This window comes from Saccopteryx leptura, chromosome 7 (genome assembly GCF_036850995.1).
Source record: "Saccopteryx leptura isolate mSacLep1 chromosome 7, mSacLep1_pri_phased_curated, whole genome shotgun sequence".
Lineage (NCBI taxonomy): Eukaryota > Metazoa > Chordata > Mammalia > Chiroptera > Emballonuridae > Saccopteryx > Saccopteryx leptura.
Genome location: NC_089509.1, coordinates 51,787,444 through 51,803,011, shown reverse-complemented (window position 1 = coordinate 51,803,011; position 15,568 = coordinate 51,787,444). Strand labels below are relative to the sequence as shown.

Sequence of the window (15,568 nt, the reverse complement as noted above, 5' to 3'; positions counted from 1 at the left end):
CCAAACTACGGCCCGCGGGCCACATGCGGCCCCCTGAGGCCATTTATCCGGCTCCCACCGCACTTCCGGAAGGGACACCTCTTTCATTGGTGGTCAGTGAGAGGAGCATAGTTCCCATTGAAATACAGGTCAGTTTGTTGATTTAAATTTACTTGTTCTTTATTTTAAATGTTATATTTGTTCCCATTTTGTTTTTTTACTTTAAAATAAAATACGTGCAGTGTGCATAGGGATTTGTTCATAGTTTTTTTTATAGTCCGGCCCTCCAATGGTCTGAGGGACAGTGAACTGGCCCCCTGTGTAAAAAGTTTGGGGACCCCTGTCTTAGAGACTACTCTTGAGGTGGCTATGAGGATTGTACTTATCAGTACCTACACTAACTGCCACCGGAGGAAAGACACGAGACCGACAAACAAATAAGTTGCAAGAATCACACAGGCAATTTATTACTCACAAATCCTTTAGGCATGCCTGGGTACAGCTTAAGGGGGCCCCGTCAGTGTGCTCCTCTCGTCTGTCTTTGGTTGGAGTGGCGTGGAGACAGTCCATGTTCTCTTTGGAGTCTAGAGACAGTCCATGTTCACGTTGGAGTCTGGGCTACTACCATAGCAGGGGGCCCCTTAGCTTTAGTACCTTTTCTGGCCAACCCCTTCTAACAGGTGTCAATCTACAGAATTAGCACATCAACCTTTTTTTTTATTAATTTTAATGGGGTGACATTAATAAATCAGAGTACATATGTTCAAAGAAAACATCTCCAGGTTATCTTGTCAACCTACATTTTAACAGGCGTCAATCTACAGGATTATCACCTCAAACCACCTTTTTTTTGGGAGTTACTCGCAGGGAGCACTTTTTATGTTAGTCTACTGAAATGTTACATCAAGCCACTTTTAAGATGTTCCTAGGGAAGCTTCTTCTAGGAAACTCGGATAAGTCAGTGGCTTTTGGAGCCCTGAATGGAAAGGGAAGTGTTTTCCCACTGTGTGTATTTCTTGCCCGCCGGGTGCAAGCTAGGATTAAAGCTAATGGCCCACCAGTTCTTGGCTCCGTTGTTTTATTACTGTCTGTCTTAATCAAATGTGAACCTGCATGAGCCAGGCGGCTATGATGGTGGCCGTGGCTACTAGCTTTACAGAGGGGTTGTTGGGCAAATAAGTTTGTAAAATGTGTTTTTAGGTTTGCTTGCTTTTATATTTTGCATTAGCCTGGGCAGCGCCATGTGCGTGTGGTCTGTGAAAGTCTGAGGCGCTTACCCTCAGAGTGGCAGGTTGCAAATTGTGGGTTATCTTTCTGCTTGGGAGGGGCCATTGTATTGCTAGTATTTTCTGGAGAAGGGTTTTTTCCCCCCAGCCTTGGTTTTGCAGGAAGAGAAGGAGTGCTGTTGTGGAATAGGAGTTGAGGGGCCTTGGGAGTTCCACTGAGGCGGGGGGGGGGGGGGGTGTTGATTCCAGGAGGAACCGGAGAAGATTTTCTGGGTTGTGGAATCAGAGAATGCATCAGGGCTTTGGGAGCTCTAAATGAGAAGACAGTGGTCTTCTCTGCCTGTTTGCTCGTCCTCCTTGTCCACCGGTACAAGACTCTAATAAACGGAACGGCCCACCATTTTTTGTCTCCACTGTTTCTTTACCAAATACCCGAATCCAATGAGAGCCTGCATGGTCTCAAAGGCAGCAGCCAGTGGCCTTACAGAAAGCAGTCAATGAACAACTAAGGAGCCACAATGAAAAATTGATGCTTCTCATCTCTCTCCCTTCCTGTCTGTCCCATCTGTCCCTCTCTTTCTCTCAAAAAAAAAAAGTCTACCATGATAGATACTTAAAATATTTGTTGAATGACTAAAATGAAATTATAGATTATTCTAATACTTGAATTTCACAAAAAAATTTAGGAAAAAGTTACTTTTTAGAAAGTTATCTTTTCTATGAAAAAAATCTAAATATTCCTGACTAGGCAGTGGTACAGTGGATAGAGTGTCGAACTGGGATGCAGAGGACCCATGTTTGAAAACCTAAGGTTACCACCTTCAGCACAGGCTCATCTGGCTTGATTGTGGGGTCGCTGGCTTAAGTGTGGGATCACAGACATGACCCCATGGTTGCTGATCTGAGCCTAAAGGTCGCTGGCTTAAAGCCCTAGGTCGCTGGCTTGAGCCCAAGGTCACTGGCTTGAGCAAGGGATCACTCGGTCTGCTGTAGCCCCTGGTCAAGGCACATATGAGAAATCAATCAATGAACAACTAAGGTGTCACAACAGAGAATTGATGCTTCTCATCTCTCTCCCTGTCTGTCTGTCTGTCCCTGTCTGTCCCTCTCTCTGTTTCTGTCACAAAAATAAAAAAGTCTAAATAAATCATAAGTAAAGAATCTGTGTGCCATAGAATACTTAACAATTTTATAACTTTATGAAGTTTTAATTGATAAGCGCTGACTATTTGTTTTTGGTTCTTTCACTTCATTTATGTAGATTTTTCCAGCGTGTCTATATAGCTCCAGCCTCACCATGTAAACAGTAAAGTGATAGTTTTGTTTATTAGTATATTTTATTTGGATATAGTCTTTAGTAAGCTATGTATATAATAAGGCTATTCAAATAGAAAGGGAAAATTTAGAAGTTAATGACGTGTGTGTGTGTGTATGTATGCTTCATTCTCCCCAAAGGCTTTACAGAATTTACAAAAATATATATTTTAAAATAGGAAGGGGGAGGGAAAAGCAAATGCATTGATAATCATGGTTAATATAGGTATTTTAACCCATAATTAAATTTAGGTCTAATCTTTCTGGAAACAAACATAGGGAATGCTATCAATTCTTCAAAACATTTTATTCTGTATGAAAATGGTTCTTGTAGCAATAGCCAGAGGAAAAGGAGAAGTAGAGATAGGAGAAGGGGGCCCAAGGAAGGGAAATGGGGGGAAGAGACTTTCCACGGAGCATGAGAGGGGTACAATGCGGGGTGTAGATGGTGTTTTGAGTGTGATACTTGAAACCATGTCAACAAAATAAATTAAAAAATAAATTTTTAAAAATGAAAATGATTCTTAATGATTATTGTATATACTTACATAAATTGATTATTCTCCCATCCAAGTACTAACCAGGCCCGACCCTGCTTAGCTTCCGAGATCAGACGAGATCGGGCGCGTTCAGGGTGGTATGGCCGTAGACAAATTGATTATTCTTTTATGAAATATCTTTAAAAGAAAATGCAAAAATCTTTTACTCAAGCAATTTCAAGCAATTGCCCTTGTTTATTTACCTTTAAGAAAGTTGTAAAACATCACTAAACCTAAGTTACTAATGTGTTTCTCTAGGAATTTAAGCTAATGAAACCCACATATTTGACTCTATGGAGATTTATTTGATGCAGAGATAAAACTCAGATTATTTAGAGAAAGAATTGTACATCTTTTAGGTCTAGGTTTACTATTTAATTTATCATTCAAGCCAGAATACTTACAGGAGTAAAAGAAGGAAGAATTAATAATTAACTTGGCACAACAGGTCTAAAAGGGAATGGCCAGGTCGAGAAATACAATTACCCTACCTAGACCAGTTGTTTTAGAGTTTTTTGACTTTGAATGTGTGCGAGTGCATGCAAAACCATGCACACAGATATATGCGTGCATATATAAAGCATCAAATATACCTCTGTGTGTGTGTGTGTATATATATATACCTCTATACTTTATAAGCATAGTAATAGAACCAAAATAAAATTTCATAAAACAGTATGCACCATGTGCTGTATACACTAATATTTTCTAATCTTTCTCATTTCTAGAAGAATGCTTATTACGATGCCCTAAATTAATATTATAATATGTGATTCCAAAAAATTCTTAGTTTTAGACCATCTTCATTAAATATCAGTCATTAACCAACATTTTGACAGGGGTCTCAAAAAGGGCTCCCTGTGTTTAGCATAATGTGTGGCAGATGGTGAACATTTACTGTTTGTTACTGAATCCATTAGTGAATGATTAGCTCAAAGTAAAATTTTACTGTGCAGGCTTAAAGCATAGAGTCCTTTGTCACTTATTAAAGGAAGATCTCAATGTGATAGAAAACAGATGTGTGGGTGGAAAGGCTTATGTTCTTCTGATTTAGCAACCTTCTCTATATTCTTACCCTGAGGGACCTCCCTACCTTCTTTCCAGGTGTCTGTGCATTATGTAGGATCACACACACACACACACACACACACACACACACACACACACCAATTGGTTAACCATTTTCCATTACTAGACATTTGAGTTGTTTCCAGATTTTTTTTGTTTTGTTGTTTCTTATTTTTACAATAAAAAACAATGTTTTTTCTTTATAACAATATTTTTTCTAAGTAATTTTTTCTCAATAGCTTCCCAAAAGTGGAACAACATTTTTTCAAATATTTGTTTTATGGTTGCATTGCCTCCTTAGTGAGCTTTTTGTACAATATCCATATAGTGGGGAAAGACTCAATAATTTTTAGTACTTCTGTTGCAAAGTATAGGCATGCTGGCTCATTTGCAAACAAGTGGATGTTCAAGACCTCAGTTAAGATGTTTTCTTTGAATCAGGCTTTGTTAGCTCAAGGGCTAGTAATGCTTAAATATATCGTCTATAAAAGTTATGCTATGTGTTCATTATTGAAGATTGTTTAATTTCTATTTCTTTTTTTTTTTTTAATTCTCTTCATCCGCCCTGGCCTGTTTGCTCAATGGTAGAGCATCGGCCCAGCATGTGGAAGTCCCGGGTTCAATTCCCGGTCAGGGCACACAGGAGAAGTACCCATCTGCTTCTCCACTCTTCCCCCTCTCCTTCCTCTCTATCTCTCCCCTCCCGCAGCCAAGGCTCCACTGGAGCCTGATCGCTGAGGATGGCTCTATGGCCTCTACCTCAGGCGCTAGAATGGCTCCAGCTACAAAGGTGCAACGCCCCAGATGGGCAGAGCATCACCCCCTGGTGGGCGTGCCCAGTGGATCCAGGTCAGGCGCATGCTGGAGCCTGTCTGAGTGCCTCCCTGCTTCTAACTTCGGAAAAAATACAAAAAAAATTTTTTTAAATAAAAAAATTCCCTTTATCCTCATTTTTTTTCTAGGCTCGAGAATTACAAGCTCGGGTACTTAAACGTGTTCAGATGGAACAACCAGATGCAGTTCCTGCGCAGAAACAGTTAGCAGCTGAAATATGTGCAGAGATGGCAAAACATTCTGTTGCTCAGAGAGACTATGAAAAAGCAATTAAGTTTTATAGAGAAGCACTTGTTCATTGTGAAACAGATAATAAGGTCAGTACTTTTATAAAATTTTAAGCACCTTTTTTTTCCAGATGTCATCTAATTTCCCCAAATGTAAAATTCTTACCAACCTATTAATAAAATTTGAAAGAAATAAAAATACAAGGCAAAAATTAATATTGTTCCCAGAAATCCTTTGAAATATGCATATGAAGCTTTAAATTAATAATGTGAGAATCTAAAAATTAGTATGGAATAAATGATATAAAGTAAATCTGCAATCTCAATATTTTTGTTTATTATTTTAGGGGGAAAGAGAAAGAGGGGGACAGACAGGGACAGCTGAACCTGAAGGGAGGGAGATGAGAAGCATCAACTCATAGTTGCAGCACTTTTAGTTCATTGACTGCTTCCTCATACATGCTTTGATCAGGGGGTTCCAGCTGAGCCAGTGACTCTTTGCTCAAGCCAGTGACCTTAAGGTTCAAGCCAGCAACCTTGGGCTTCAAGCCAGCGACCTTTGGGCTCAAGCCAGTGACCATGAGGTCATGTCTATGATCCCACACTCAAGCTGTTGACCCTGTGCTCAAGCTGGTGAGCCCACACTCAAGTCGGATGAGCCCACACTTCAGCCAGCAATCTCGGGGTTCAAACCTGGGTCCTTAGTGTCCCAGTCCGATGCTTTATCCACTGTACCACCACCTGGTCAGGCAACAAGCTCTTTGATTTTTAATATTCATTTGTGTTTTAATAGTCACTTCAAAACAATTTCTCAATCTCAATTTAATATCTAGCTCTAAATGATTCAGTTCAGCTTACTAAAAAGCTATTGTATATTTCAGTTTCTATTTGGTGCTAAATATGCAAAAAATGACTAGATTGAATCTCTCCCTCAAATGGCACATTGTGAAAGTAAATGTAAAGATAATGTTGGTGTGGAAAACTTATATATATAGATGATTATATAAATTTAAATGTTACTTTAGATGTTGATAAATGATTAAAATTTTTCTTAAAAATCTCTAATAAATAACTAAATACTTGACTGACCAGGCAGTGGCACGGTGGATAGAGCACCAGACTGGGACGCAGAAGACCCAGGTTTGAAACCCCAAGGTTGCCAGATTGAGTGTGGGATCACTGGCGTGGGTGTGTAATTTTAGACATGCCCCCATGGTCACTGGCTTGAGCCCAAAGGTCTCTGGCTTGAAGCCCAAGTCCACTGGCTTGTGCAGGGGTCGGGAACCTTTTTGGCTAAGAGAGCCATGAACGCCACATATTTTAAAATGTAATTCTGTGAGAGCCATATAACGACCCGTGTACCTTACGCATTATCCAATAAAAATCTGGTGTTATCCAAGAGGAAAGCTGTGATTGGCTCCTGCCACCTGCAACCATGAACATGAGCAGTAGGAAATGAATGGATTGTAATACATGCGAATGTTTTATATTTTTAACGTTATTTATTTTTTTATTAAAGATTTGTGTGCGAGCCAGATGCAGCCATCAAAAGAGCCACATCTGGCTCGCGAGCCATAGGTTCCTGACCCCTGAGCTTGAGCAAGGGGTCACTCGCTCTGCTGTAGCCCCTTTAGTCTAGGCACATATGAGAAAGCAATGAACAACTAAAGTGCCGCAACAAAGAATTAATGCTTCTCATCTCTCTCCCTGTCTGTCCCTATCTGTTCCCCTCTCTTTCTCTCTGTCACACACACACACACACACACACAAAAAGCTAAATACTTAAATAAGTGGTGTAGAACAAAAGACAACCATATTCTAGAATTTAAAGTTTAGGTTTGAACATTTTGAAATTAATGCAACTCTTCAAGATGTAAGGCAAAAATAACCTTTATTAAGGCATAACCAAACAGATACCTTGTTCAGTGATGGCTAAAAGAGCTATGATTCTAGTTTTAAATTTAAAGCGTACCTTAGGAATTATCTGCTTCAAGTTTTTTATTTTACAAAAGAGAAAACAAGATCTGACCTTTGATGGTGCAGTGGATAATATGTCAACCTGAAACACTGAGTTTGCCAGTTTAAAACCCTGGGCTTGCCTGGTCAAGGCACATATGGGAGTTGATACTTCTTGCTCCTCCCCCTTCTCTCTCTCTCTTCCCTCTCGAAAAATGAATAAGTAAATAAATATTTTAAAAAATAAAATTTGGCCTGACCTATGGTGGTGCAGTGGATTAAGCTTCGACCTGGAACACTGAGGTCACCGGTTTGAAACCCTGGGCTTGCCTGGTCAAGGCACATATGAGAGTTGATGCTTCCTGCTCCTCCCCCCTTTCTCTCTCTCTCTCTCTCTCTTTCTCTCTCTCTCTCTCTCTCTCTCTATATATATATATATATATATATATATATGTCTCTTCTCTCAAATGAATAAAAATAATTAAAAAAAATAAAATTCTCTCAAATGAATAAATAAATAAAAATAATTTTTAAAAAAATGAAATAAAATTTAAAAAGAAATGAGAAAACAGGTTTTGAGAGGTAAGAGGGACTTGGCCCAGTTTGGAAAACCTTGACCTGGAATCTAATCTCCCGATTTAAGGGCAGTGTTCTGTTCACAGTTCTCTGTGCTTCTGGTTTTCCTTTTTATTTGTGCCAGTATAAGAAAAAATAAAGATGGGGTGCCCGTAGTTTTCCTACCTATCATGCTTGGCATTTTTATTCCAAGAACTTTTGATCAACTAGAGTTTAATCTGTGTCCAGCCATTTTTCTCAATCACTGTTTATTCCAGTTTCTCACTAATCTTGCCCTTTCTGTCTGTAGATAATATTGGAACTGGCACAGTTATACCTGGCACGCGATGACCTCGACGCCTGCCTGCGTCACTGTGCGCTGCTTCTCCAGACTGACCAGGACAATGAAGCTGCCACCACGGTTAGTCCCAGACCCTGCAGCGCTGTATGTAAATCAGCTGCGTTTTACATTCCACGGGGCAGTTTGACATTTTACCCCATAAAACTAAAACTAGATTGAGAGGCCTGGCTTGTGTTGGCTTTTGGAAGAAATAACATTTTAAACATTATTAGTACATTTTACCAAAGAAAACTAAGGATTGTTTTTATTTTATAAGACTGCTAAACCTGTTTTTCTAAATGAGGCCTGACCTCCCGTCCTGTGCCTAGTTACGTTTCTTTATGCCTAAGAGGATGCTTGGTCAGAAGAATTTCATGTGGTAAAGTCATAATTTACTAAACACTAACTTTTAAGTACTTAGTCAGACATGCTGGACTAATTTATAAGTTTCAGTGGGACTTTTGGAGTTACAGAAAAAGATTTCATTTATCGTTCTAAGATGGTATGTTTGAATAGAATTCTGTTTTTCTTTCTTATTTTTACTGGGATTGAGGTATTTGTTAGCTTTTCACAAAGCTATATAAATGACAGCTTGTGAGATTTATTCAAAGTTATTATAACTAAAAAGAAAGGCTTCCTTTGAAAATATATAATAAAATTTCAGTAAATCTTACTTATTTGAAATTCCTTTGAAATATTTAGAATTTAAGAGTGTTTTGATTTTTAAAATCTTCTCCTTGTCATTTTAGCCAAACCCAGTGAGACATCTTTATATGATAGCACTTGAAACATACAGTGTGTCCGTAAAGTCATGGTGCACTTTTGACCGGTCACAGGAAAGCAACAAAAGACGATAGAAATGTGAAATCTGCACCAAATAAAAGAAAAACTCTCCCAGTTTCATACCTATTCAGTGCAGTTTGATGTGGGCTCACACACAGATTTTTTAGGGCTCCTTAGGTAGCTATATCGTATAGCCTCTACAGACTCATCACTGACTGATGGCCTACCAGAACAGGGTTTCTCCACCAAACTGCCGGTTTCCTTCAACTGCTTATCCCACCGAGTAATGTTATTCCTATGTGGTGGTGCTTCGTTATAAACGCGCTGATATTCACGTTGCACTTTGGTCACAGATTTGAATTTAGCGAGCCACAGAACACACTGAACTTTCCTCTGTACTGTCCACATCTCGACTGGCATGGCCGTGGGCTGCTCCACTGTATACACGGTGTTACGTCATCATCTGCACATGCGTACATGCTGCCACATCATCCTACAGAAACTGGGAGGGTTTTCCTTTTATTTGGTGCAGATTTCACATTTCGCCTTTTGTTGCTTTCCTGTGACTGGTCAAAAGTAACCATGACTTTACGGACACACTGTATTTTCTGCTAAAAATGCATTTTGTGGACAGAGCATTCTGTTTCACATTCTCAATCGTCTTCTGTTACACTTTCAGTGCTCATCTGTGTCAGTGTACTTGAATATTAAGTGGCTCCTTTTTATGAAACTTCCCTTGCGTTTTTCAAAAAAAAAATTATTGATTTTTTTAAGGTTTTATTTATTGATTTTACAGAGAGAAGAGAGAAGGGTGGTAGAGTGAGAAGTACCAACTCATAGTTGCCTCACTTTAGTTGTTCGTTGACTACTTGTTGTATGTGCCTTGACCAGGCAAGCCCAGGGTCTTGAACTGGTAACCTCAGCACTTTAGATTGCCACTCTGTCTAGTGCACCACCACAGGCCAGGCTCTTTTTTTTATTTTTAGAGAGTGAAAGAGAGAAGAAGGGAGAGAAATAAGAAACATCAACACATAGTTGCTTCACTTTAGTTGTTCATTGATTGCTTCTCATAAGTGCCTTGACTGGGACAGTGGGGGCGGTTCAAGTCAACCCAATGACTTCTCGCTCAAGAAGACGGTGACCTTGGGATCATGTCAATGATCCCACACTTAAGTCAGCGACCCCACGTTCAAGCTGGCAAGCTGCACTAAGCCATCAACCACAGGGTCTGGAACTGGGGACCTCAGTGTTCCAGGTCGACATTCTACCCACTGTACCACCACCAGTCAGGCCAAATGTGTTTTTATAATGCTAAATCTTAACAGGAAGAATATGCTTTGTAAAGTATATGGCAGTATTTTTAGAACCAACTTTTACTTTTATAGATGGTAGCAGATATCATGTTCAGGAAGCAAGAATATGAACAAGCAGTGTTTCATTTACAACAGCTTTTAGAACGCAAGCCAGGTAAATATTCATTGATTGTATTTTTCTAATGCAATGAACTCCTTTCTCCTCTTTTTGGCCCTATGCTCCTGGGAAAAACCCCAGTCCTGGTTGAATCCAACCCTGTGCTTACTCCACACCTGCCCTAGGGCAGCTGACATAAAAATGCAACACCATTGACTGGTCTCTCTTTAAATTATGACCACAGACCCCAAATGGCCCCTCAGATGCTGCCTGAAAAATGTATTGTAATTCTCCAATGAGCATTCACTCCAACTACTTTTTATACCTTCTTTCTCTCCTCAAACTTTCAGCACCCTTTCCCTTTCCTTGTCCTCAGCTAAAAGCCTTGCTTCCTACTTCCCTGCGAAAATATGGGCAACTAGAAAGAAAATAACATCTCCACTCTCTCGTCACTGTCCAGCTGCTCCCCAGCCCCCGTCCTCCCCTGGCCTGCGGTGGGTCGGCCTGCCAGCTTCTATTCCCCCCCCCCCCCCCCCCCCGTGCACCAGACACCGCCCCTCGCTTCCTGAACAGCCTTCCTCCGTCATCCTCGCTCTCCCAGTCAATGCAGACACAGGCAGTGACAGCGCCCCACCTTCAATACATCAGTATATGAAAACCAACTCTTAACTCTCTAATTACTCTTTCTTTCCCATTACTAGTGCATTTCTCTGTTTCCCGTTACAGCAGGTTTTCTCGAAGAGTTTCTGTTTGTGCTGTTTGTCGGCTGCATGCTTGAGCTGCAGTGCAGCTGCCTCTGCTGGTGGCCGGTGCGCCCCGTGCTGCCAGAGCGCGTGTCATCTTCAGCTCTCTGCTCCTTGGACTGTTGTCATAGTTAGCCGTAGCTTATCCCCTCTCCATCACTTGTCTTCCAAGATGCTAGGCTTACGTGGTTTTTCTTCTAGCTGTCCACTCTGTCTTACTCTCCTTTGTTAGGTCTGTGTTCTCCTATGATCTTTAAATATCAGAATGTTGTAAGCCTCAGGTTTTGAAACTTTTATCCTTTATTTATACATTCCTGCCCTCCCCCTCAGGTGACTTCAACTAGACCCATGGCTTTATGTCCTGTGTGTATGTTGATATATCCCACAGGTCTGTCTCTAGTCTTGATACATACAGGGGTAGGCAAAAGTAGGTTTATAGTTGTGAGTATACAAAACACAAGTTTACTCTTGTGCTATTATTTATTATTGTAACGTTTACGATCATTATTAACCTGCTTTTGCCCATCCCTGTGCACCACAGCCTGTTTGCGTTCCCACTCAGCTATGTAGGAGGTGTTCAGTTTCAATGTCCCAAATAGAGTGCTTGACATTCCGCTTCCCAAACGACCACTGCAGCTCTGGGCCTTGGTAGTTGATAGTCAGGACCTCAGCTGGGGTGGTGGGGTAGAGGTGGGCTAAAGGGCAAACCTCCCCAGTGGACTGTCTTTTTTAATTGTCTTTAAAACACCCTTTCTAGAAGTGCAAAAGAGGGTAGGAAATGTCATCTGGATGGACACAGTGCCACAGGGAAGCAGATCGGGATTTCTGATAGTGAAGAAGGGAGGGATAGTGGGTATTAGGTAGACAACAGCCCAAGCAGGATAGGGCTTTGGGTCTTTTCGGTTGCTATTCCCTCTTCCTGGACATTCTCCTCCCCATATTCATGTAGCAGCTGCTTCATTTCCTCAGGACTCCGCTCCTGGTGCCTCTTCCTGATAGTGCCCTTCCTTGTCCACCCTCTATGAACACCTCCTACTGTGTGCTCCATCTTTTCGTCCTATATTTTTTATTGCCCTTGTAAAACTAAAAAATGTTGTAAATTATAGAACATAAGCATCAGATGGCCTGGGGTTTGTCTTCATTGCTGTGTTTCCCGGACTTAGAACAGTACTGGCCCAGTGAGTACTCATATTGGAAGGAAAACCTGCAGAGATTTTTTTTTAATACTATTTTTTTATTCTGGTCAAACATACTTAACATAAAATTTTTCAGTTTACCCATTTGTAAGTGTGCAGTTCAGTGGCTTTAAGTTATTCTCATTGTTATATAACCATCATCATAATCTATCTACAGAACTTTTTTATCATTCCAAACTGAAATCCTGTACCTAGTAAACACTAACTTCCCACTCTTTCTTCCCCACATCCACTGGCTACCACTATTCTACTTTTTCTCTGTGAATTGGTCTACTCTAGGTACCTTATATAAGTGGAATCATACAGTATGTCCTTTGTGACTGGCTTATTCCAGGTGGTATAATAACTTCAAGCTTTATCTATATTCTAGCACATGTAAGAACATCCTTTTGTTTTAAGGTTGAATAACATTCCATTGTATATAGGTACCACATTTTGTTTTTCCATTCATCTGTTGATAAGACGTTTGGATTGTTTTTACTTTTGGCTATTATGAATAGTGCTGCCGTAAACACTGGCATACCAATATTTGAGTTCCTACTTTCAGTTCTTTTGAATGTATATTCAGAAGTAGAATTGCTGGATCATACGGTAGCTTCCCTTTTCTTGGAATATAAAATCAAGTGTAAATTGTCTTTAAAAGTTTGTGTTTATTTTAACCTAACTTTCCCTATGAAAATGATAAAACTAGCTTGTCTAGTAAGGATTTTTTACAAGTCCCCTACCATAATATAAGTCCTATGCTAACTGAAACTTGAGAGCCCAAACACCTAAAAATCACAGCTATAGGAAATAAAGTATAAGCCATCAATAATTATGATTCCGTATTAAAATTATGTTTTTGAAGACCATTCAGTGACATTTGAGAAATGTTTACTGTATAATGTTGAGTCAGAACCCCAAGTACGATTTTATTTTTGTATACATGTAGGTAAAGAACATATTAATTTGCTTACATTTAAATACTTATAGATTGTTTTTCACTCCTAAATATATGAAAGGAAACCAAAATGTGGTAATTCTAGCTTGTGGGAATATGAGGGGTTTTTTTTCCTTTATACTTTTCTATATTTTTCCAGATTTTCTAAAGTGTCCATATATAATTTTTACAATCTTACAAAAGATTTATTAAATTATTCTCAAAATTTAGTATTTTAGTGATAAGAAAGAAGTAGATAGAATTGAGAAAAGAAGATTTTCTAGGTGTGTGCCAAGAAATTAAACTTGAGATCAAAGAACTAACTTAATTTCTTTTCCTTAGAAAAAAGTAAAATAAGTTTAAATACTGGGACTAACAAGTTAAGGTAATAGGATGGTAAGTCAGTGTCTAATGTTATGTACATACACATATTAAAGAAAGGCTAGAGTAGAATTTCTAATTGCCACCCCAAACATTATCATCAGAATGTACTTTTCTTGCCCCCTTGCTTGCTGCAGTAAGTGAAAAAGTAGGACTTGATAGACTTGTCCTGTACAATAAAACCAGTCCTCCTAAATCTCACAGTTAGAGTTAGATGATCTCTACAGAGACTGCTTCTAGAAGACTTGGGTCCTAGGAATGACTGAAAAGTAAGTTAGAGCAAGTGTATATATTTTTATATATTTACCTATATTGAACCTCTCTCACTGTGATCAGACCAACCTAACCTTTATCATTTGATAGCTTATCCAGTTGTCCACACAGTTTTGGGGGAATTATAACTCCTAAGGCTATCCGTTCTTTGTATTTAAGTTGTATTCCATTTGAAGTAAGCTATAATAAAGTAGGACTATAGTCATCAAAAGATATACAGTATTGTCTATATCTGAAATATTCTTTGTTTTTAGATAATTATATGACATTATCTCGTTTAATTGATTTCCTAAGAAGATGTGGAAAACTTGAGGATGTTCCAAGATTTTTCTTATTGGCTGAGAAACATAACTTCAGAGCAAAACTGGAGCCAGGATATCAATATTGCAAAGGACTGTATCTTTGGTAACTCTATTGTCAAATAAATCCTAAATAATGGGGTTTTTTTCTCATTATGAATAGAGTAGAATATGCTTTTTTTTTCTGAAGTGAGAAGTAGGGAGGCAGAGAGACTTCGCATGCATCTGACCAGGACCCACCCGGCATGTTCACTATGGGGCGATGCTCTGCCCATCTGGGGCATTGCTCCATTGCAACTGGAGCCATTCTAGTGCCTGAGGTGGAGGCCAGGGAGCCATCCTCAGCGCCTGGGCCAACTTTGCTCCAATAGAGCCTTGGCTGAGGGAGGGGAAGAGAGAGATAGAGAGGAAGGAGAGGGGGGAGGGGGGAGAAGGAGATGGGCGCTTCTCCTGTGTGCCCTGGCCGGGAATCGGACCCAGGACTTCTACATGCCGGGCCAACGCTCTGCTGCTGAGCTAGCCGGCCAGGGCTGAATATGCATTTATTTTAAAAAATGTATACATTTTTAAATATGTTGATATTATACTTAACAAATAAATTGTTAACAACTTAAAATTTGTAGTCAGTGATTGAAATAAGTCATTTTTTTAAACATCTAACAAGGTATACAGGAGAGCCAAATGATGCCCTTCGACATTTTAATAAGGCTCGGAAAGACAGTGAATGGGGCCAGAATGCCCTTTATAATATGATAGAAATCTGTTTAAATCCAGATAATGAAACTGTTGGAGGTGAAGTATTTGAAAATCTGGATGGAGACCTAGGGTGAGTAGTATTTGATAAATGACCCTTTTTTCAAAAATACTCGTTGAGGATAATAAGCAAGGGTACCTTATAAAAGAGAGCTAAATTCTAGGATAGCACTAATAGAAGGTCAGATCAAAAAAGTCATAGCTAAAATAACTTCTTTGTAACAAGCACAAAATGCTTTTAGTAGGTTTCTAAATCAGAATTAATGTGTTAGGAAGACACTCCCCTAACTACTGTAAAAAGTAGGATAGATACATTGTAGAAATTGATTAGTTTTGAAAATATTTTCACACAGTAATAACTTTTTTAACAAATAGTACTTATATGCCATACCTTGTGCTGTACACTTCATGTGCATTTTTTAATTTGTTTCCTACAACTGTATTGTGAAATGAGCTCAGACTCAACTTATCTAATGTGGCAGAGTTAGTAAGTGGTGGAGGCCAGATTTGCACTGATTTTTACCTAACTTCAGAGCCACTGGTGCACTGCTGGTAAGTGGTTATATTTCTGTGAACCTGTGTTTACTGCTTGTTCTCTCCTCAAATTGAGCAGGGTATACTGGGTGATGCATAAATATACAAATGCACAGGGTAGGGCACAAGTAGGTTTATAGTTGTGAGTACATGAAACAGTTTATTCTTGTATTATTATTTATTAATCATTGTGTTATTTTCCATACAAACAACTGTACACCTACCTGTGCCCCACCCTA

General features: G+C 39.4%; 1 protein-coding gene across 2 annotated transcripts in view; it reads left to right on the top strand.

The window, feature by feature from the left end:
- TTC21B (tetratricopeptide repeat domain 21B) overlaps positions 1 to 15,568 on the top strand; it is an 86,752-nt gene that overhangs the window by 54,867 nt on the left and 16,317 nt on the right. For both annotated transcript variants that reach the window (XM_066345593.1, XM_066345595.1), the window contains 5 exons: positions 5,089 to 5,277; positions 8,009 to 8,119; positions 10,207 to 10,288; positions 13,998 to 14,148; positions 14,707 to 14,868. In XM_066345593.1, the coding sequence (XP_066201690.1) occupies positions 5,089 to 5,277; positions 8,009 to 8,119; positions 10,207 to 10,288; positions 13,998 to 14,148; positions 14,707 to 14,868 (695 nt within the window). The remainder of the gene's footprint in view (positions 1 to 5,088; positions 5,278 to 8,008; positions 8,120 to 10,206; positions 10,289 to 13,997; positions 14,149 to 14,706; positions 14,869 to 15,568) is intronic.